Consider the following 23,068-nt stretch of genomic DNA (forward strand, 5'->3'; position numbering starts at 1 on the left):
GGCATAAAGCCTGGCCAGGGGGGAAGGCAAAGAGATTCTTGCAGGGGAGACAGTGTGGAGGAGCATGGAGGGAGTCATCTGGAGTCTAACAGCATCTCGACATGAGATGCATTCTACACCACTGAGCCACTGCTGACTCACTCCAACTCAACTTTTTTTTTTTGCATCCAGGGATATTGCTGGGGCTTGGTGCCAGCACTACAAATCCATTGCTCCTGGCAACTATTTTTTTCTTTTTTTCTATTTTATTGGATAGAACAGACAGAAATTGAGAGAGAAGAGGGAGAGAGAAAGATAGACAGCTGCAGACCTACTTCACCACTTGTGAAGCCCCCCTGCCCCAGGGGACTTGAACAGAGGGCTAGAACCTGGATCCTTGGGTAGGTCCTTGTGCACTTAACCAGGTACGCCACTGCCTGGCACTGTAATTCTTTCTTTTTTTTTTTTTTTTTTTGCCTCCAGGGTTATTGCTGGGGCTCAGTGCCAGCACTATGAATCCACAGCTCTTGGTGGTCATTTTTCCTCCCCCCCTTTTAAAAATTATTATGTGGTACGACAGAGAGCAATTAAGAAAAGAGGGGAAGATAGACAGACACCCAGACAGACAGATAAGACAGACAGACACACTTACAGACCTTCTGCACCACTCGTGAAGTGTCCCCTCTGCAGGTGGGGAGCAAGGGCTCAAACCCCGGTCCCTGTACATGATAATGTGTGTGCTCAATCAGGTGTGTTGTCACCAGGCCCCCTCAATTGATGACTTTTTTCAAGTATTTTATTTATTTATTTTCCCTTTTGGTTGCCCTTGTTTTTTGTTCTTGTTGTTGTTATTGATGTCGTTGTTGGATAGGACAGAGAGGAATGGAGAGAGCAGGGGAAGACAGAGGGGGAGACAAAGACAGACACCTGCAGACCTGCTTCACTGCTTGTGAAGTGACTCCCCTGCAGGTGGGGAGCCAGGGGTTCGAACCAAGATCTTTATGCTGGTCCTTGCGCTTCGTGCCATGTGCACTTAACCTGCTGCGCAACCACCCAACTCCCAACTCATGACTTTTTAAGAAAAAGATGAGAGAGCTCTTCCTGAGCATACAAAGGGAGGACACAGAGAGAAGGGAGCAACGCCAGCAGAGTTCTCGCCAGACACTAATGCTGCTGGTACCTTCATCTTGAGCTTTTCTGCCCTTAGGATGCTAAGAAAGAAATCCTTGAGGCAGAGTGTAGACAGCATAATGGGTATACAAACAGAATCTCATGCCTGAGGCTCCAAAGTCCCAGGTTCAATCCCCCACACCACCATCAGCCAGAGTTGAGCAGTGCTCAGGGAAAAGAAAAAGGAAGTGGGGGGAGCGGGGGTGGTGGCACACCCAGTTAAGTGCACACTAAGCACAAGGACCCACACAAGGATCTGGGTTCGAGCCCCTACTCCCTACCTGCAAGGAGGGTGTTTCACAAATGGTGAAGCAGGTCTATAGGTGTCTATCTTTCTCTCTCCCTATCTCCCATTCCTCTCTCAATTTCTCTCTCCTGTCAAATATAATAGAAAAAATTGCCACCAGGAGCAGTGAATTCTTAGTGCAAGCCCCAGCAATAATCCTGGAGGCAAAAAGTAAAAATAAAAAAAAAATAATAAAAAACACAAGAAACCCCTGTTATTTAAGTCATCTGGCCTCTGGTATTTGGTTGTAGCAGCCAAAACCTGTGCTCATAGATGGAGTCAGGACCCACCACTTGCCAGCACCAGCCCCTCTTACATGCTCCAGAAGACCCATGGGATCTCCCACCCCCAGGAAAGTCCACATCCTATGCTCCCAGCGGCCACGTGCAGTCAGTCTCGAGCACAGGTAGAATGAGATGGACCTCAGCAAGGCAAACAGGGGTGGGGTGGTGGGGTGATGTAGGCAGGGAGGAGGCAGGCGAGTGGGGGGGTCATGTGCAGTCAGTGAGGGGTGGGGAACTGGCACAGCCCATATCAAGCAATCCACGCCAGTAGCCCCCAGCTCCTTACCTCCCCGCAGGACCTCTGTGCACCAGGACTGTGCTCCCCCAAGAAGCTGGAGGCGTGCTGGGAAGAGTAGAGCGAGAGAGACAGGGAGCAGTAGGTCCCAAGCCAGGTCCACAGGAACAAACCAGCTGCAGAGGACCCCCGAGAAAGGGTGTTAAGTTCAGGGCATCTGTGACAGAAGTGGTTTCCAAGAGGACCAAGAAATCCAAATGTCAAATAAAGATCACCCCAGACAGGCCTGTGTTCAGGGTGCAGAGAGCCAATGGTAGAGACCCCCCCAAGGGTCTTCCACAGAGACACCTCCCATTCCACATATCTGTACAGGGTAAGAATCCTGAAGGACTTCCTCATATGATATGAACAGTCTGTCAAGTGGGGAAAGGGACCAGGAATCCAGTGAACAAACAGCTCTCCAGGAGCCCCAGCAGTCAGAGACAAGGAAGATGCCGTCTGTCTATTTATCAGTCTCTCCCCAAGCCTGCAAGAACACAAGGTGGTGGTGGAGGGTATTTTACATCCCAAGGCCAAAGTCAGAGAGGAACAGATTCTTAGCCTTGGCTCTACAGATCTCTGGGTAACTTTGGTCAAAGTATATATTATCCTCTCTGGGCCTCAGTTTCCCCATCTAGAAGATGGGGAGAATGTTCCTATCTGCAATAGGAAAGATGGTGACATATAATAAATGAACAGAATAGTTTAGCTGAGCCACATATACATCTGGATTTTCTGGGGGGAGTGGGGAGGTGGTTTGTGCTGGAATAGAGACATGATGAGGGGGCTGGGCAGTGGTGCACTGGGTTAAGTGCACACAGTACTAAGTGCAAGGACCCACTCAAGGCTCCCGGTTCGAGCCCCCAGATCTCCACCAGCAGGGGGGTTGCTTCACAAGTGGTGAAGCAGGTCTGCAGGTGTCTATCTCTCTTCCTCTCTATCTTCTCCTCCCCTCTCAATTTCTCTCTGTACTACCCAAAAAAATAGCCACAGGAGTAGTGGATTCATAATGCTGGCACCAAGCCCCAGTGTCAACCCTAGAGGCAGAAAGAGAGAGAGAAGGGGGAGGAGAGAGGTGATGAAACATTCAAGATTCTTGGACCCGGGGGGGGGGGGGGGGGGGGAGGATCTCGGGACTTTACTGCCACCACCAGGCTCCTGGCTTCAGGGAAGGAGAAGCCTGGAGTGTGAAACTCACCAATATGTTGATATACTGGGTCCAGTCTATGGCAGTATTTCCCCAGCTGGGCCACCCACCGTTCCATGCAACCCCCACACCCCTGTCACTGTGTATCTTTCCCTCCTCATGAATGGATCCCAGCTCCAAGTGCTTGGATGCTGACAGCAGGTGTCCAACAAGTACCAGAGGACAGGCAGCTCTGTGCCACTGAGCCCGCGGGCCACAGCCAGTGTCAGTCACTAGACCCAGCCTGACAACATGATGACGCTGTCTGAAGTCTCTTTCAACCTGGTCACCAAACTGGTTCCTCTTGATCTTGGCAACCCTGTGAAGGCATGCACTGCAACCCTGGCTCACAGCTAAACAAATTGAGGTCAAGAAAGATGGAGTGGCATTTTCCCAAAAGCAGAAGCTGGGTAACCAGATTTCAGCAGAAGTAGGGTGAGAACCTGACTCTCTGATACCCCTGCATGGAGCATGCCAGGTGTTGGTCTCTACCCCACTGGAGCACATATGAGGGCTCGTAGGCGCCCAGGTTCCTGAACACTGCAGGCCCTCTCTCAAATGTCCAGGACTGCAGCTATGTCTGCTCTTGGTACACGAGGGACAGAGCGACAGGAAGTGAGGCTCTGGCAGTCAGACCTACCTTTAATAACAAAGGCCTCGGCCAATAGTCGCATCTGATACAGGGGTTTGTTCTCCATGGATATGTCATCGATCCCAGCCCGAGCGTACATGCTGATGGCGTCTCGGTAGGAGCCCTCCACGTAGTGCAGCTTGCCCAGGATCAGCATGGCCTCACACATGTACTGCGGCTGTAAGGAAAGACCCACATGAGCTGGGCAGTGGTGGCACACCCAGTATTAAGTGCAAGTACACGAGCAAGGATCTGGGTTCAAGCCCTGACTCCCCACCTTCAGGGGGCAGGTCTTCACAAGTGATGAAGCAGGTCTGCAGGTGTCTACCTTTCTCTCTTCCTCTCTATTTTCCCCTCCTCTCTCAATTTCTCTCTGTTCTATCCAATAAAATGGAAAAAAAATGGCTGCCATGAGCAGTGGATTCATAGTGCAGGCTCCAAGCCCCAGCAATAACCCTGGAGACAAAAAAATAATAAAATAAAATAAAACAAAACAAAACAGTGAGCAGCCCCAACAGCAGAGCTCCCACTGCCTGGAATAAACATGCTTCAGCACCATGATGACCAGCCCAATATCCTGCTCAGAACACCCCCTCCAGGAAGCCTTCTCAGAACACCCCCTCCAGGAAGCCTTCCTTGACACTCAAACATGTGGTGATGGTTCTCTTCTCTCCACACCTACAATCTACATTCTACACAGTGGTGATGGTTTTGTTTGTTTTAGGTAGAGACAGAGAGGCAGAGAGAGAGTGTAACCAAAGCACTGAAGCTTCCTTCCATGAGGTGGGGACCAGACTTGAAGCTGGGTCTCACAACATGGCAAAGCAGTCAGTGCACACTCCAAGTGGGCTATTTTACTGGCCCTACACTGTGGCTTTGAAGTTTTTATGATTTCTGTATGAAGCAATTAGGAACTCATAAAAATTTCAGTAGGGGGTGGTGGTGGTACACCTGGTTAAGTGAAGTGCATGTATTACCATACACAAGGGCCTGGGTTCAATCCCTGGTCTCCACTTGCAGAGGGGGGAAGCTTCATGAGTGGTGAAGGCCTTCAAGTGCCCCTACCCTATCAATTTCTCTCTGTTCTATCAAATAAAATAAGTTTTTAAAAGAGTCACAGTGTACAGTCAGCAAAATAGCTCACTTTGCCACATGTGCATTGCAGGTTTAAGCCCTGTCCCTGATGCATTGTATATGGGTGTGTGTGTGTGTGTGTGTATGTGTGTGTGTGTGTGTGTGTTTTTCTTTTATCCCCAACTAGACTCCAAACAGCTTACAGGCTGTGGGCCCTATCTCCTGACATCCCAGGGCTGGGGCTCAGGAGTTCAGGCACTGGTTCTCAAGACACATGAGAAGTCAGGGGCAGAGCCAACCTGTGTGAGCTGTGTGGGGTGTGAAGCATTAATGGGGAAGATCCTCTTACTACCTTTAACTGTGCAAATATGAATAAGGGGAAAGGGCCTGGGAAGAACCCATGAAGTGAGGAACTTGGAGCTGATGCATCAGCCATGGAGACAGTGTGGGCCACAGAGCACAGCCACGGCCTATGAGCACAGGCCAGGAAGCCAAAAGACTGCATTCAGACTTGTTCTACTTTCCCAAATGCTACCTGTCCCCAAATCTCTACCTCAGAAGGACTGCTAGGACTTTCCTTAGGAGCAGATGGCCCTTAGGGACAGCTGATCCTCCTTAGACATAAAGGAGGCCTTGGATGTGAGCCTGAGCCCCCTCCAGGACCTCTCAGCTTCCAAGGCTACTCATCTCCACCTGCTACTTCTGCACTCAGGGGAAGACAAGCCTTTTCCCAGACTCCGGGCATTCCCTGCCTCATCCCTCCAGCCACCAGGCATCAACTCTGTCCAGAGTTCTTTAGAGAGGTGTGTGTGTGGGGGGTGCTGTCCTGGTCTCTGTAGCTGGTAGGATTACCTAGGAAGTGACTCTGGGGAGCCTGTGAGCTCAGGGGAAGCCTCACCTATTCATCTACAGCCCTCTCGGCAGCCAACCAAGCACAGGGGAGCACAGCAGATCCAGACTGTCCTCCCTCCCTGGCCTGTTTGGTTCTTCTAAATATCCAGTTCCTGTGCCTTTGCTCAGGCAGGTTCCCTCCCTGCAATGGTCTCTTCTTTCCCTAACATACCCCAAAGTGGTTCACCTACTCCTGGAAGCCTTCCTGACTTGACTACCAGTTTCTCCTTCTGGAATTCCTACAATGCCTACACTACTTGAACACATTCGGCACTGTCCACCCAGCTGTTTCTGACAACTGATTAACCCTCAAAAGCTGGACTTTTCTTCCTTCCTCCCTCCCTTCCTTCTTTTCTTTCAGATGTTATTTATCTATTAGTAAGAAAGACAGGAGGAGAGACAAAGAACCAGACATTTATTACTTTGGTACATGTGCTGACAGGGATTGAACTCAGGACCTCATGCTTAAGAGTTCAATGCTTTATCTACTGTGCCACCTCCCAGACTACAAGGTTGAACTTTTTTTTTTTTTTTTTTTTTAACCAGAGCATTGCTCAGCTATGGCTTACGGTGGTGCAGGGAGATTAAACCTGGGACTTTGGAGTCTCAGGCATGAGTCTCTTTACATAACCATTATGCTATCTACCCCCGCCCAAGTCTGGACTTCTCAAGGGAAGTTTTTGTTTGTCTCTCCAAATAGGCCACCAACATCCTGGGCCAGGGTCACAGGTTACACACCCCCAGAGTCACATGACCATGGTTCCTCCAAGCTGCCCACCGACACCACTATTCCCCATGTGGGCTTCAAACCATAGGGATGTCTCCTCCCTGCTCAGGCCTCATGTTCCCCACTGGTGAGGGAGAGAGAATAACACCCACATTCTTGCTCCCCATTAGAGCAATACTAAGGGCAAAGTCCAGAAGAGAGCTCTGAACTATTCTTTAGGAAAGAGCCAGGTAAATACAGGACATGAGTAATGATAATTATTACTGTCTTCCACCATAAATGAGGGAGAGGACAGCTACCCTCAGGAATGTGATGACAGGGTATGACAGTTCACACCAGAGCATCCACCCAAGCTGAGGAAAAGGAAAGGCAACGTGGTAACCTTTTCCCAAAGCTAAATATATGCTATTTTCAAGAGCCAGCCTTGGGGCCGAGTGGTGGCGTACCTGGTTGAGTGCCCGTTACTATGCTCAAGGACCACAGTTTGAGTCCATGATCCCCACCTGCAGAGGGAAAGCTTTGCCAAGTGGAGAAGCAGGGCTGCAGGTATCTCTTTCCCTTTATCTCCCCCTTCCTCTAGATTTCTGGCTGTCCCTAGCCAGTAAATATACATATATATATATATATATATATATATAAAACTTTTTTTTTTTTTCCTTTTGGCCAGAAGCACAGTGGATAAAGCATTGAACTCTCAAGCATGAGGTCCTGAGTTCAACCCCCAGCAGAACCAGTACCAGAATGATGTCTGGTTCTTTCTCATTTCTATCATCCTTCATAAATAAATGAAATCTTAAAAAACAAAAAAGCCAACCTTCATTTTGAAAACATGTCTATCTTACTCTCTGGTGTAAAAATATTTTCTTTCAAGAAGGGGTAGTAATAACAGATGATTTATTTTTTTAAGTTGGTTTTAGGGTTTTCCTGTTTTGCTTTGTTTTGTTTTGTCACCAGGGTATCATTGGGGTTTAGGGCCTGGCTCCTGGCAGTGATTTTTCTTTTGTTTTGTATTTGTTTTTAATAGAAACAGTGAAAAACAGAGAGGGAGAGAGAATACTATTCACCATTCATGAAGCTTTTCCCTGCAGGTGGAGCCTGACTGGGGGCTTGAATCTAGGTCTTTGTGTATGGTAATGTGTGCACACTAAGAAGTATGCCACTGTCAAGTCAATTTTCCTGCTATTTTTATATTCTTTCCCAGCAAGGTTAAAAGTCAGCTATGTGCTAAGCATTGGAATGTGAACCTGGACTGTACATCCAACAGTCAGGGAAGCAAAGTTCAGGCCCAGGGGAAGACGGGACTCACTATCTGTGGAAGACAGACACTCTCTGCTGTGTGGACCAGGAATGCCACCTTGAACTTCTGACATCATTGTCTGTGTCAATAGACAGGGTGCATTAAATGACAACAGGTAAAGGGAGAGAACAGATGAGGAAATACTTCACAGATGCAAAGTGGGGCCTATAAAACAGGAGTGCCATCCTCATGGCTAATGTTAACTGAAGTTTCTCAGTCCTTATTTTACTTCCAATGCAGTACTTGGAGTGACAGGGTTGTGCGTGGACAGAGAGCCTGAGGCTTCTGCAAGTGGAGGCAGGCAGGTAGTTCAAGGGACTGACCTCTCCTGTCTCTCAGCTTCTGCAGCTGAAAAGCAGGGGTGACAATTAATACCAATGGCAGCAGGGGATCGAGAGGCACAGTGAGATGGCCTCACACTTTACCCATGCAGTGGGAAAAAGGAGTCATGACAAATAGTTTGTTTCCACAGAACTGAGTCATATGGAGATCATGGTACATCTATTCTTTTTTCAACAGTAACCATCTCCTCCAAAGTCTCTGCCAGCAGCTGCCAGGAGGGACAAGGACATGCCCCGCCTAGCCAGCTGTACTACAGGCTCCCGCAGTGTACCCAACTTGCTATTTTAATTTTTGATTCTGTCTGATCGGATCTTAGGCTTTGGACTGAGTAACAGTATATTTTTCCCATACTCAAACCTGAGTCATGCACATGGCAAAGCAGCACACTATCCAAGAGAGCTATTTCATAGCCCCTGGAACAAGGATGTTAACCATTATTAAAACTCCTTGTTTAGTTCATGAACTTTTTACCATAAGCCTGAGCCACTTTTATTTTTATAATAACTTAAAATACCTAAGCATATCTGCAAGGAAGGGAGGAAAAAAAAAAAAAGAAAAAGGTGTTGGTAGTAAAAGTTTGAGACCCTCCACTAAGTCCAATATTTCCCCCTTTTTTTGGTTATCACTGGAGCTTAGTGCCTGCACTATGAATCCACCTCTCCTGGAGGCCATTTTCCCCATTTTCTTGACCTTGTTATTGTTGCTATTGTTGTTGTCATTGTTGGATAGGACAGAGAGAAATTGGGAGAGGAGGGGAAGACAGAGAAGGAGAGAGAAAGACACCTGCAGACCTAATTCACCGCTTGTGAAGCGACCCCCTCGCAGGTAGGGGGTTTCAGGTGGTGCTAGGGATTGAACCTGGGACTTCAGAGCCATGAGAACTTTCAGGCATGAAAGTTGTTGGCATAGCTATGATGCTGTCTCCCAGCCCTGGACAATCCACATTTTAAATACTTAAGAGTAACATGTCGCTAGTGGCCACTATCCTGAAGAGTGCAGGGTCAACACTTAAGAGAGTCATACTGTTCAGGGGACCAAGTGACCTAGGGAGGGCTTGACACAGACAGGGAGCAGGAGTGAGAGGAGGCCCCAGACTGGCCACTTACTGGTAGCTTTCCATGGCTAAGAACACTGCTTAGATAGCTTCTGGCTTCACTCATCTTTGGTTCATTCTTCTCTTGCAAAGGGATGGAGTCTTTTATCTTGGTGTGATTCTCCTTTAAACACTGCTCCAGGAGGGCCTCAGCCAGGAGCAAATTCCCATAGTCATCTGAAAAAAAGAAGGCAGAGCTTGAGAAAGGGGACAGTGACCCATGACCATGAAAAAGACCCCTGGGCATGGGAGATGAGTAAACTGGTACACAACCCTGCACCCAGAGCCATTCCCACTCCAGCATGTGGGTGGCTCCAGTCCAAGCACGGAAATAGACACAACTCCCATAAGTCAGGCAGCCTTCAAAGTTAGAGCTCTAACACAGCATTCTACTGTGATCGCAGACAAATCACCAAGTTTATTTTCTGTCATTTAGTGGCTAAGGAGGCAGAGTTCCCAGGACTTGGAATAAATTCTCAGAAGTTTATAATTTAAAATAAAGGACAAAGTCATACCCTCACCCCACTGGGGGGTGGGGGGAGGATAAAATTTTAAATAAAAAATGAACTCCCTCACAAATGAGTGAAGAGGAAGATCACATCAGGTGACTTTGTCACACATATCTACAAGCTCCTAATTGTTTGATTCATGAGAAAGGTAGGGGAGGGAGGGAGGAGGGGGGGGGAGCAAACCAGCTATCACTCTGGTACATGTGCTGCTGGGGACTGAACTCAGGACCTCATGCTTGAGAGTCCAATGCCTTGTCCACTGCACCATCTCTGGGACCACAATGTTCCTAGTTCTGGTTTTCTCTGGGTTTTTCTTTTGTTTGTTTACCAGCACACTGCTTAGCTCTGGCTGATGGGGGTATGGGAGATTTAGCTGGGACTTTGGAACCTCAGGCATGAGACTCTTTGCATAACCATTATGCTATCTACCCCAGCAGGCTTTCTGTTTTTAAGGCATTTTAATACAAAGGATTAAACTGGGATGGTTACAGCTGGTAACTGGAATTGGGGGGAGATAGCATCATGGTTATGCAAGGATTTTCATGCCTGAAAATCTAAGGTTCCAGGTTTAATCCTTGGCACCACCATAAACTAGAGTAGTACTTTTGTAAAGAGTGTGTGTGTGTGTGTGTGTGTGTGTGTGTGTGTGTGTGTGTGTGTGTGTGTGTGTGTGTATGTGTGTGTTAAGGTGGAATGCTTATTTACTTGTGTAGTAAGGTAGAAAAATGTTTTTCAAGAGTCAGGGCTTTGAGTGTGTGCCAGTTCACCACCACCTGGAATTACTTTTCGTTCTGAAAAGAGAAGAGACACCAAAGCTACTTCTAGCCATACAGCCCCTCCCATGTGGCTTGAATTTGGGCAGCATACAGGTAAAGGCAAGCTCCCTATCCAGTGAGCTACTTCTCTGACCATGAGGTCAAGTGTTGAACAGTTAGTACTGGCACTTTCCAGAATTCTCTCTAGTGTCTACATTTATCTGCATGCCACACTGTCCACAGATGATTTTCTAGCATCCATACACTGGAAGCCAGAGTCTTGCTTCCACCAGGCAGCAGAGGTGAGCAGGGGGCTGTTGGGCCTGGTTGTCTAGTGGACGGGGTCTGAGGTAAGTCTGCATGAAGCCTCCGAGACTGCCCTTTGTCTATGCCCCTCTGCACACTCGACAGAGGCCTAGTGAGCTGGGAATGAGGGAGGCAGCAGGTTTGGGGGCTGTTATGCTGATTTTCACAGAGCTCTTCTGCTGCCACTGGGGTTCTCAGACTACCTGGAGATGCCACATCACTGTCCTTGCTCTCAAGATCACTGTGGCTTGCTCAAAGTCAAAGTAAGAGTCCACTCCAGCATCCTATGAAAAGGGGCCTCCCTCTGACAGGGAAAGGCCCAGAGGAAAGCTGTCCAAACCCCCCAGGCCTACAATTGGTGGAGGAGAATGTCCCCCTGAAGACACTGCGGCCTATTATCAGCCCCCTTGCTGCCCACCCCTTGCTGTGTCTCTGGCTAGGTGAACATACCACCTAGCCAGAGACACAGTCCAAATCAATTTTGGAATGAAAAGCAATCTCCCTCAGCTCCAAATCTCAGCGAGAGGGAAGTGGGATCCTGAATAGCTTCCCTGAGCTTAGGGCCTCTGAACAAGGTGTTCTCCCTCTAAAGTAGTTTTCCTTCTGTAGAGCTGGGTTAGAGTGGAAACCTGCTCCCCAGCAGGAAGCCTCAAGGGCCTCGATCAGGTACCTTCTATATTCACTCTCCACTGGTTTTTTCTGGTCTGTTTTGTTTTTTGTTGGTTTGTTTGTTTACCAGACATTCAACAGATGCTGGATTTTTTTTTTCTCTTTTGCCCCAATCTCCACCCTGTTCAACCCTTACTCTTCCTTTCCCCTCTCCTTCACATCTAGGGCTCTCCACTGGCCAGTTCCAGACACTGAAGGGTCTTCCAGAACTGAAAGTTCTAGGTGAACAGAGAATCCAGGTAAATCTACTGTCTTTCTGTAAAGGTAAACAAGTAGCTTATCACCTTGTTTTAAACCTACTCCTCCCTCTCCCAGTTTGGATACAAGATGTCAGCTTCTCCCTTAGGGGCACAGCCAACACCCTTGCACCTGGGAGGTGGCTTAGTGAGAACACTGGGCCAGCCAGCATGAGGCCAGTTCCTAGCACCACATATGCCAGATGATGCTGCGGCTTCTCCCTCCCTCCTGAAATAAATAAAATAATTTTAAAGGGATTCCTTCCTAGCTGACAGTCAAAAAGACTTTGGGAATCTGAGCTGCCCAGTTCCCTATCCTTAACAGGAGCCCCCTAACCCCTTTTTTTTGTAAATAAAGGCAGAGACAGAAAGGGTGGGAAGACATCATAAGGGTTATGCAGAGACTCTCCTGCCTGTGGCTCCATAGTACCAGTTTCAATCCCCTGCAGCACCTGAAACCAGAGCTGAGCAGGAATAGGGGTGGAAAGGGGGGGGAGGCAGAGAGAACCAAAGCTTCCTTCAATTCGGTGGGGGTAAGCTTGAGGCTAGATTAAGCATGTGGCAAAACAGCACACTATCCCAGTGAACTATTTCCCTGGCTCTCCCCTCTTATTTTGCAGACCTCTGGTGGCTAGATTCCTCTAGCTCCTGTTCCTTTTCAGGCTCCTGTCAGGGCCCACTTCCAAGATACCTGCCTCTCCTCCAGAATTCACATTTGCCAAGCAATTCTGGGCCCTCCACAACCTGCCAATTCAAAGTCAGGAAAACTGGGTCCTGACAGCCCAGACCCTTCCCCATCAGGTCTGATATAGCTGTCACTCACAGAACCAGTGTGCTAGGGATCCCCAATCACAGAGAGAGAAGGAAGTCCTTAAGACTAGCGAGAGACCTCCTTGTCAAACACCATCCTCTTTAAAGGAAGTGCTCAGAACACTCAATATGTGATCAAGGATAGTAAAGAACATTAGAACCCAGTATTCACTGCAAACATTCTTTTTGAAAGTTTCAGGGGTGGAGTAGATAGCATAACTGTTATGCAAAGAGACCCTTGGACCTGAGGAAGCTCCGAAGTCCCAGGTTCAATCCCCCAAACCACCATAAACCAGAGTTGAGCAGTGCTCTGGTAAAAAAAAAAAAAAAAAAAAAATGAGAAAGATAGGAGGAAAGAAAGAACCAGACATCACTCTGGTACATGTGCTGCTAGGGATGCTTGAGAGTCCAATGTTTTATCCACTGCGCCACCTCCCAGACCACTGCAATTCATTCTTCTTTCCACAGCCCCCCCCCCCCCCCCAAAACCCAGGAGGGAGGGAAGAGAGGAATGGGAATTTTTCTTTCAGACTACTAGGTCAGACTTGCCATAGCCAGAGGCATTCTGGGATTCCCCTGCTCCATCCTGACCAATCTAAACCGGATTTGAGTCTGAAAGAAAACCTAGAACTTTCTCTAGGTGTTGATGGGGAGCAGCCTCCCCAGACAGGAAATGGGGTGGGGTGGAAGCCTTCTGCCTTGAACATCTCCACATCCCCCACCCCCTCCACACCACAAAGTACACACACACACACACAACTGGGTCCTCTCTGCCCCTACCTCCCCCCCCAAAACTATTTTCAGTTTCTGTGGGAAACCCCACAGATACAGATGGGCCTGAGGGACTTAGTCTATAAAGTGGGGTTCAACTGAGGTTCACATTCCTTCCACTTCCTCAGCACCTTCCTCCCTTCTCCCAAACTATGTAACTGTTCAAGCTTCTTTCTCATCATTGACTATAGTCTAAGGAGGATAGTGAGGATTTGAGTATTTCCTTCCGGGGTTGCAGGGAGGTCAGTGCCAACTTTCCCCCTAAAAAAGGGTGGGTGGGAGGGTTCAAGTCCTGGAACATGAAGGCAGAAGAGTGGGGGTTGTATTGTTATGTAGAAATGTTATACAAACTACTGTATTTTACTGTCAACTGTAAACCATTAATCCCCTAAAAATAACAAAAAATCCTGGAGGTATGGAATCCACCTGCCAAAGCCCATGTCTAGCAGAGAAGCTATTACAAAAGCCAGACTTCCTGCCCTCTGCACCCCAAAAAGGATTTTGGTCCATACTCCCAGAGGGGGAGAAATGTTAGGGGAAGATAACTTGAGGGCTCTGAACTCCAATTCCTTCAGGACCCAGAGATAAAAGAAAAAAGGAAAGACATTCAGAAGTATCAAAAGGTTCCAAGCTTTGGGTCCATGATTGCTCAACAATTTGTTTGGCTTTGTATGTTAACTCTCTTTTCAGTCACCAGGTTCCAGGTGTCATCAGGATGCCGGCCAGACTTCCCTGGATTGAAGACCCCACCAATGTGTCCTGGAGCTCAGCTTCCCCAGAGACCCATCCTACTAGGGAAAGAGAGAGGCAGACTGGGAGTATGGACCGACCAGTCAACGCCCATGTTCAGCGAGGAAGCAATTACAGAAGCCAGACCTTCTACCTTCTGCAACCCTCAATGACCCTGGGCCCATGCTCCCAGAGGGATAGAGAATGGGAAAGCTATCGGGGGAGGGGGTGGGATTTGGAGATTGGGCGGTGGGAATTGTGTGGAGTTGTACCCCTCCTACCCTATGGTTTTGTTAATTAATCCTTTCTTAAATAAAAAAAAAAAAAAAGAAGTATCAAAAGGTGTAGCTGTGACTTAAAAAGGAAGAGAAGGCAGGATGGAGGTGGGGGGAATAGGTAGATGATAGGCATACATATAGTTATAGAAATAACAGTTAAAAAAAAAAAAGAAAAAGAAATAACAGTCAACCCTTATCTGTAGCCTTGGGAGAACTACTGCAGTTTCTGATGGAGGGAATAGGGACACAGAACTCTGGTTGTAGGAACAGTGTGGAATTGTACCCACTATTTTTAATGTTGTAAATGACTAATAAAACTAAAAATGAACAACAATCAATCAGGTTTTCAATACACCAAGTAATGGAAGTGATGGAGGAACCCAGCAGAGAACCAGAACAGCTGCACCACCTGAACATGCCCAATCTCATCTGACCTCAGCAGCTAAGCAGGGCTGGGCCCAGTTAGTACTTAGATGGGAGAACTTGCACGAGAGTCACTTGTTCTTCTTCCATGTGTGTGCGTGCACATATGAACATTCGTGCACATTTTGGAAGTACACATCTGAATTTAACAGGAGAAAAGTCACTTCAAACCTAAAACTCACACCCCCCCAAAAAAACTCTCTCTCTCCCTCTCCCTCCCTCTCCCTCCCCCCCTTTCTCTCTCTCTCTATCACACACACACACACACACACACACACACACACACACAAAGTTACCTAAAGTTACCTAAAAATCACTTCAGGGGACTGGGTGGTGGTGCACCTGGTTGAACACATATGTTACAATGTGTAAGGACCTAGATTCCAGCCCTCAGTCCCCACCTGCAGGGGGAAAGCTTTGCAAGTGGTGAAGCAGTGCTGCAGGTGTCTCTCTGTCTCTCTCCCTCTCTATTACCCCCTTCCCTCTCTATTTCTGGCTGTCTCTATCCAATAAATAAAGATAATTAAAAAAAATTTTTTTTAAATCACTTCAAACCTAAAAGCTGGCATGTCTTTCTCCCTCCCTCCCTCTCTGGTCAGTTTCCACAATGGAGTAGTCAAGCCAGGCTTCACCCTTCCCACTATTACCAACAGACTAAGCTACGGGGATTCAGGTTTGGCCCTGTCACAAACACACAGGTTATGTGATCTCCCTAGGTCTTGGCATCCCTACTCCTAAAATGTGGACAACAGGGGGCAGGGAGGTGACACAGTGGGTAGGGTAAGGGACTTGCATGTGTGTAGCCCCCATAGTCAGTTCCTGGAACTAAGTGTGCTGGAGCTGAACAGTGCTTTGGCCCTTCCCCTTGTCCTCTCAAAAACTTTTCTTTCTTTCTTTCTTCCTTTTTTTTTTCTTCTTTTTATAAAGTAAAATGGGAATAGTGATTTCCTGCCCTCCCCATGCTATGATTTTTTTTTTTCCTCCAGGGATATCACTGGGGCTCAAATCTACTGCTCCTGGATGCTATTTTTCCCCCTTTTGTTCCCTTATAGTTGTTGCTGTTGCTGTCATTGTTGTTGGATAGGACAGAGAGAAATCAAGAGGGGAAGGCAGAGAGGGGGAGAGAAAGACACCTGCAGACCTACTTCTGGTTGAAGGGGGCAATGCTAGGGTTTCCAGCTGTGTAGTAAAACCTGGGGGCGGAGACTGCATCAGAATAACTCCTCAGCAACAACCACCCCCACCCCAACCCCCACAGGTGGGAAGCAGGGGTTTGAACCAGGATCCTTAAGCTGGTCCTTGTGCTTTCACCATGTGCACTTAACCCACTGTGCTACTTACTGCCCAGCCCCCTATGCCATGATCTCTAAACTAGGCCATACCAATGCTTTCCAATCATGCTTCAGAGAAAGTGGTGAAGGCAAGTTAAAGAAAATGTGGGGGGCCAGGAGGTGGCACACCTGGTTAAGCAATCATATTACAGTGTGCAATGCCCTGGCCCCTGCCTGCAGGAAGAAAGCTTCAGAAATGGTGAAGCAAGGTCTCCTCCCTCTCTACTACTTCCTCCCCTCTCAATTTCTGTCTCTATCCAATAATACACAACAAAGATAAATAAAACTAAAAAATAGAAACTTAGGGGCCAACCGCAGCGCACCTGGTTAAGCACACATATAACTGTGCAAGGATGCAGGTTCAAGCCACTGTTGTCCACCTGCAGGAGGGAAAGCTTTGCGGGTGGTGAAGCACCGCTGCGGGTGTCTAAGTCCCTCTCTTCCTCCCCCTTCCTCTCGATTTCTGGCTGTCTCTATCGAGTAAATAAATAAAAATAACAGAAAAAAGCTAAAAGGAACGTGGTATTTGTACTGTAACTTTGCTTTGCATATCACATGCAAGTGAGTACATTAAGGACACTGAGAAGTCCTGCAGTTTTGCTTTTTTAAGTCTCAACAATGAACAATACTAAATCATTAGGTCCAATTCCTTTGCTCGCGGTAACACCAGTCACAAACCCGCCCGCAGGATCCTGAAGGGCAAAGGGCAAAGGGCAAAGGCCACCCCCAACCCCTAACCCCGAGGGCAGCAGGCTCCCCCAGTGGCTGGCAGCCCGGCCCAGCTCTGCGCGCGGCACTTCCTGGAGGAGGAGCGCTCGCGGCGACCTGCTCACCCGGGTCCGGAGAGTGGAGGGCGGCGCCCGGGCTGGTCCTGCGGCCGCCCCCGCCCGTCAGCGCTGCCGCCTGCATGTGGCGGACCAGCTCGGGCAGGCGGTCCCATTGGCCCTCGGCGCGGCAGCGCTCCAGCTCGCTCTCCACCTTCAGGTGGGCGCCGTGTGCGCCCTTCGCAGCCATCTTCGCGCGGGCGCTGTCATGGGCGGCGCGGCCGAGAAGTGGAGCCCCGGCCGGGGGCGGCGTCCAGGCTGCGGCGTGCACGCCGACGGGGGCCTCGGGGGCGCGGGCTGCGGCCGGGGCCCGGGGGGCAGCGGAGGCCCGGGCAGCAGCGAGCGGCCAGCGGCAGCAGCACCCAGCGCGCCCGGCGCCTCCGGGCTGGAGCTCCGGCTGCTCGACCCCACCGCGTCCACGAGCAGCCTCCGCCTCCGGAGCAGCAGCTCCTGCCGCCGCCGCCGCTGTCGCTGCGGCCACAGCTCCCGCCCGCCCGCCGCGCGCCGCCCCCGGCCGCCGCTCCACCCCCGCGGGGGCGTGGCAGGGCCCAGCAGAACCCGGCGGCGGGGCGGCCAGTGCGGCCACAGCAGCCGGGAGCGCGGCGGGCGCTCGCGGGGCCCCCGGCGCCGGGCCCTCCAGGCCGCCGCGCACTCTCCGCTCACTCGAATGTTGCGCGCACCCGCGGCGCCCGGGGGCGCCTGGCTCCCCGCCCCTTCCCCATCCCTCCCGGGGCGTCCTTGGCCTGACACGCCCCAAGCCTGGACTTTGTGGCGGCTCCGCGCGGGTCCCCCGTCACTGGGGCTGTCCCCGGAACGTCACAAATCCGAGTAGAGGCCGCCGCCCATAGCCCCGGGCTGGCCCTGCAGGGTCCTGCCGGCCTCTGCGCCCCCCAGGCCCAAACTGGGCGGTTTTGAACCCCTCCCTTTATAGTGGTGCTGGAGATTGAACCTGGGACTTCAGAGCCTCAGGCATGAGTCTTTTGTAGAACCATTATGCTGTCTCCCTAACACCCCTTATTTATTTTTGATTTTTTAAATCAGTAGTTTAATGATGATTAACAAGATTGCAAGATAACAGGTCACAATTCCATTCAGTTCCCACCACCAGAGTTCCATGTTTCATCCCCTCCACTGGAAGCTTCCTTATTCTTTATCCCCCTCTGGGAGTACGGACCAAAAAAAAAAAAAAATTTTTTTTGTTTTGCCTCCAGGGTTATTGCTGGGGCTCCGGTGCTTCCACTAGGAATACACTGATCCTGGAGGCTATTCTTTTCCCATTTTTGTTGCCCTTGTTGTTTATTGTTGTTGTTATTACTGTTGTTGGATAGGACAGAGAGAAATGGAGAGAGGAGGGGAAGACAGAGAGGGTGAGAGAGAGAGATAGACACCTGCAGACCTGCTTCACAGACTGTGAAGCAACTTCCCTGCAGGTGGGGAGCCTGGGCTCCAACCGGTTCCTTATGCAGGTCCTTGCGCTTTGTGCCATGTGCGTTTAATCCGCCGCGCTACCGCCCGACCCTTTGCCAAAATTCCTTTTTAAAAAATATTTATTTATTAATAAGAGGGAGAGGATGAGAGAAAGAACCAGACATCATTCTGGTGCATGTGCTGCCAGAGATGGATCTCAAGACCTCGTGCTTTTGAGTCCAGTGCTTTAGCTACTGTGCCACCTCCCAGACCAGTGGACCAAAATTCTTTTTGGGGTGTAGAAGGTGGGAGTTCTGGCTTCTGTAATTGCTTCTCTGCTGAACATGGCCGTTGATAGGTCTGTTCCTAAATTTCCCTAGTAGGGTATAGCTCTGGAGAGCACCCCTCTACCCTCCCCACCTCACCCCTCCTTATTGTTATAAAGTTTTGGAAGCGGGCATCCCTCTTTCCAACCTATTCTGCTCCTTACTAACTTTCTGGACTCCTTCTGCCCAATCTTTATTTCTTTGGATTTTATTTCTGAAGTTCAAAGCTAGTTTTCCAACTTGGCATTTATTTATTTATTTTCTCTGTTGTTGCCCTTGTTTTATTGTTGTTGTAGTTACTATTGTTGTTATTGATATTGTCGTTGTTGGATAGGACAGAGAGAGATGGAGCGAGGAGGGGAAGACAGAGAGGGGAGAGAAAGACACCTGCAGAGCTGCATCACCTTGCAGGTGGGGAGCTGGAACCAAGATCCTTACTCTGGTCCTTGCGCTTCACACCATGTTCATTTAACTGCTGCACTACCCCTCCACACCCCCCCCCAAATTGGCATTTATTTATGTATTAAGTCTGGTGTTTGAAGACTAAACAGAACTGGACTATTGCCAGAGCTTGGCTTAGTGGGAAGTTAAGGTCAAAGAAGGGCAGGGGCAGATAGCATAATGGTTATGCAAAGAGAAAAATTCGAAGGATTCCAAAACTATGGGTCAGTTACGAGTCCACTCACAGTCCAACGTGGACAATAAGACCATCACACAGGAAAGCAAGGAAGACCAAAATCAAAACCAACCCTGGATTTGTGTGTGACATACTATAAAGCACAGGTCAAAGACTCTAGAAGGCAGGGAATGAAAGGCAAACTTCCAAGACTAGACCTCAGAGTTAGTGGAATCCCAGCAGGTCTCTCCTTGCCCTTCCACCCTGATCACACCACTCACCGTGACCTTGGCACTGTGCACATGGAGACTTCATTGCTTCTGGATTAAGTGTGCAGCGGCAGGTTTTGTTTTTATTTATTTTTTAAATATATTTCAAAGATGCTTAGTGGCACAGGGTAACTTACCTCTGGAGCAGCACGGGCATATATAATGAAGGCTGTCTTCCTACTTCCTCCACCTACCTCCCAATTCCTCTAGAATTGCAAGTGCGGCTCCATTCCTTACTTTGGAGGCAGGGTTTCCTGACCTTGGCTGCTACCCTGAAAACCTTGTAGAGGCTTAGCTGTAATTAATAGTTGCAAAGAAGCCACTCTGGCATGGTCTATGAAGGCTGACTACATATTTCCCAGCACGCTTTGTTTTTACATCGCCATGACTAGTATTCATGACATTATAAATACATTTTCCAGTACACTCTTGTTTTTCTCTCCTGCTTTCACAATGTCTAGCTTTCATTTGCATGTTTTATTTTCACAATGTATGTCTAACCAAACAGAGTACCAAGGACAAACATCACCATCGTCATCTTCAAACAAGTGGGCCACTGGCCATGGGACTTGAAAAGTAAACCAGAAGGGAGGCCGGATGTGTGCTAAGCACACACATTACAGTGCACAGGATGTGGGTGAGCCCCTGGTCCCCACTTGCAGGGGGAAAGCTTCACAAGTAATGAAACAAATCTGCAGGTATCTCTCTGTCTTCCTCTCTGTCTCCCTCTTCCTCTCAATTTCTCTCTGTCCTATCAAATTAAATAAAGTTAAAAATAAAGTACAATAAAATAAGTTTTTTTAAAAATATTTATTTCTTCCCTTTTGTTGCCCTTGTTGTAGTTATTATTATTGTTGTTATTGATGTCATTGTTGTTGATGTCATTGTTGTTAGATAGGACAGAGAGAAATGGAGAGAGGAGAGGAAGACAGAGGGGGAGAGAAAGAAAGACACCTGCAGGCCTGCTTCACCGCCTGTGAAGCGACTCCCCAACAGGTGGGGAGTCGGGGGCTTGAACTGGGATCCTTGCGCTTTGCCGGTCCTTGTGGTCCTTGTGCTTTGTGCCACATGCGCTTAACCCACTGTTACCGCCCGACTCCCAATAAAATAAGTTTTTAAAAATTACAAAATAAATCAGAAATAACCAAACAAGTAGATTGATTAGGCTAGGGTTTAGGTGTACACACATATCCATAAGCAAGGGGCAATTATATAACTCAGTCAAAGTGCTCAATAATGGTTGAAGTGCCTTAAAAAGGCATCATAAATTCTGTAATTGATTTGGCTTAGACTAAATTAGCTGGGCAGCCTAGCAGAAAGGCCCCCGCCCCCCCCCAAAAAAAAAAAAAAAAAACAGATCCCAAAAACTTAACTCTGGCTGGGTTCAACAAATGCTACTCAATGCCTAAACAACTAACTGAGAGAAAATCTAAGATCACCAAATAAAGAGAGGACTACAAAAGTTGGATAAGGGCAAGAGACTGGCTCACTTAATAATGGTCTGTTTGGTCAATATCACACCACCTGGTCATCTGGGATTCCCACACACATATGATGGGCCTAGACCTCTAAAAGGTCACTCTCTCCACTACCACTGGTTGCTTCCATAAGGAACGGCATCTTGTGGGTCCTTCCAGGATCTTGTCCTCACCATAAAGCAATGATAGTAGGGATAGCCTCAGTCTCTGAAGGGAAGCTGTGGGTGAAATAAGTGCAGCCTGCAATGTTCCCAGTTGTGACCATGAGCTATAAACTCAAACCAATAGGGACTTAGAGGTTACACAGGCTCTGGTGCTAAATATAACTATAACTATAAATATAAATATATGGGCCCTGGAGCAGGTGGATGGGGGTAAACAGTTTTTAGCCACAGAATTTTTTTTTTTTCAACAATGGGAGCTACTCCCTGCCCTAATCCAATTTCCTAGCCCATTTTCTCTACTCTGACACCATTCTCTCAGATAATACTCTTTTTTTAAATTTATTTTTTATTTAAGAAAGGATAAATTAACAAAATCATAGGGTAGGAGGGGTACAACTCCACACAATTCCCACCACCCAATCTCCATAGCCCACCCCCTGTCCTGATAGCTTTCCCATTCTCTATCCCTCTGGGAGCATGGACCCAGGGTCATTGTGGGTTGCAGAAGGTAGAAGGTCTGGCTTCTGTAATTGCTTCCCTGCTGAACATGGACGTTGGCTGGTTGGTCCATACTCCCAGTCTGCCTCTCTCTTTCCCTAGTAGGGTGTGTCTCTGGGGAAGTGGAGCTCCAGAACACATTGGTGGGGTCTTCAGTCCAGGGAAGCCTGGCCGGCATCCTGATGGCATCTGGAACCTGGTGGCTGAAAAGAAAGTTAACATACAAAGCCAAACAAATTGCTGAGCAATCATGGACCCAAAGGTTGGAATAGTGGAGAGGAAGTGTTAGGGGGGTACTCACTGCAAACTCTAGTGTACTTCTGCTTTCAGGTATATATTTTGCACTAGTTTATGGATAAGTGTGAACATATGCTCTCTCTCACAGAACCTGGTCTATATCTAGGTTTTGGGACTTTGTTAGAAAGTGAACCACCTGGGATGGAATTAGAGAATACTATGAAAGGAAAGGTCTCACCCGAGTAATGAAGCTGAAGGGTTGTCATTCCACACCTGAAGTCTCTGGACACAGTCTGAGCTGAAGCATGTTGAGGTGGCAATTGTTGCGTTGATTAGGTTGCGATCGGCAGATGCGATATTATTTGATATGGATTGGGAGACGCATGTGGGAAAGTGGGCCCTTATCCTAAGGTTCCAGGACTGGGGGAAATATAGGCTCTCTAGTGGAGATGTGAGGTTCCTGCTGTCTTAGGGTTAAAAAAGACAATGGATATTTACTGTTATCATCACATTATTTGGTAATTGGGTTAACTTTGAAAAGTCCTTTTGTTAGAGTTTGTTGTATAGTACCCAGTATCTTGTATGTAGCTGTGCCATTGGTTGCTTCTGATCTACTTGGTCTAGGATTTTGAGAGAGTCTGCATATCAAATACACAGCCTATATATTAAAAAGACTCAGTCTGTCAGATAATATTCTTATCCAACTTCAGGCTAGCTACCAAACTCAAAAAAAAACCTACAATAGTTGTGTGCCCCCAGGAATATTCCTAAAATGGATTTCCTAGCTTTCTTCTGAAATCCCTAATCTCATCTGCTCTAATCCTACTTTTTGGTTCCTGTTCATTAACTATTTTGTCTCAACTTAGGTCATGTCACCTTCCAGACACCAAGTAACAGATGCTAGTTACCATGATTCCATCCCAACTTCTCTGGGCAGATGACCTCACCAATGTGTCTTGGACTCTCAAATCTCCAGAGCGCTGGTCCACTAGGGAAAGACAGAAACAGGCTGGGGGGTTTGGATCAACTTGTCAATGCCCATGTTCAGCGGAAAAGCAATTACGGAAGCCAGAACTCCTACCTTCTACTTCCCAAAAACAACCTTGATCCATACTTTCAGCGGGGGAGAAGTGAAAGGATGAAGATAAAAGGGCTCTGAACTCCAGCTCCATCAGCACCCAGAAAGAGAGAAGGAAAA

The 23,068-nt window shown here is 48.2% G+C and overlaps 1 protein-coding gene across 1 annotated transcript in view; it reads right to left on the reverse strand.

The window, feature by feature from the left end:
- Nucleotides 1–17,530, reverse strand: part of LOC103123610 (tetratricopeptide repeat protein 7A) — a 64,139-nt gene extending 46,609 nt beyond the window's left edge. The window contains exons 1-3 of the mRNA XM_060187704.1: nucleotides 16,885–17,530; nucleotides 9,248–9,411; nucleotides 3,820–3,988 (exon numbers count right to left, since the gene is read on the reverse strand). Of these exons, the coding sequence (XP_060043687.1) occupies nucleotides 3,820–3,988; nucleotides 9,248–9,411; nucleotides 16,885–17,065 (514 nt within the window). The 5' untranslated portion in view covers nucleotides 17,066–17,530. The remainder of the gene's footprint in view (nucleotides 1–3,819; nucleotides 3,989–9,247; nucleotides 9,412–16,884) is intronic.
- Between the last annotated feature and the right edge of the window lie 5,538 nt (nucleotides 17,531–23,068).

The sequence above is a fragment of the Erinaceus europaeus genome, chromosome 3 (assembly GCF_950295315.1).
Source record: "Erinaceus europaeus chromosome 3, mEriEur2.1, whole genome shotgun sequence".
In the NCBI taxonomy this organism is placed as follows: Eukaryota; Metazoa; Chordata; class Mammalia; order Eulipotyphla; family Erinaceidae; genus Erinaceus; species Erinaceus europaeus.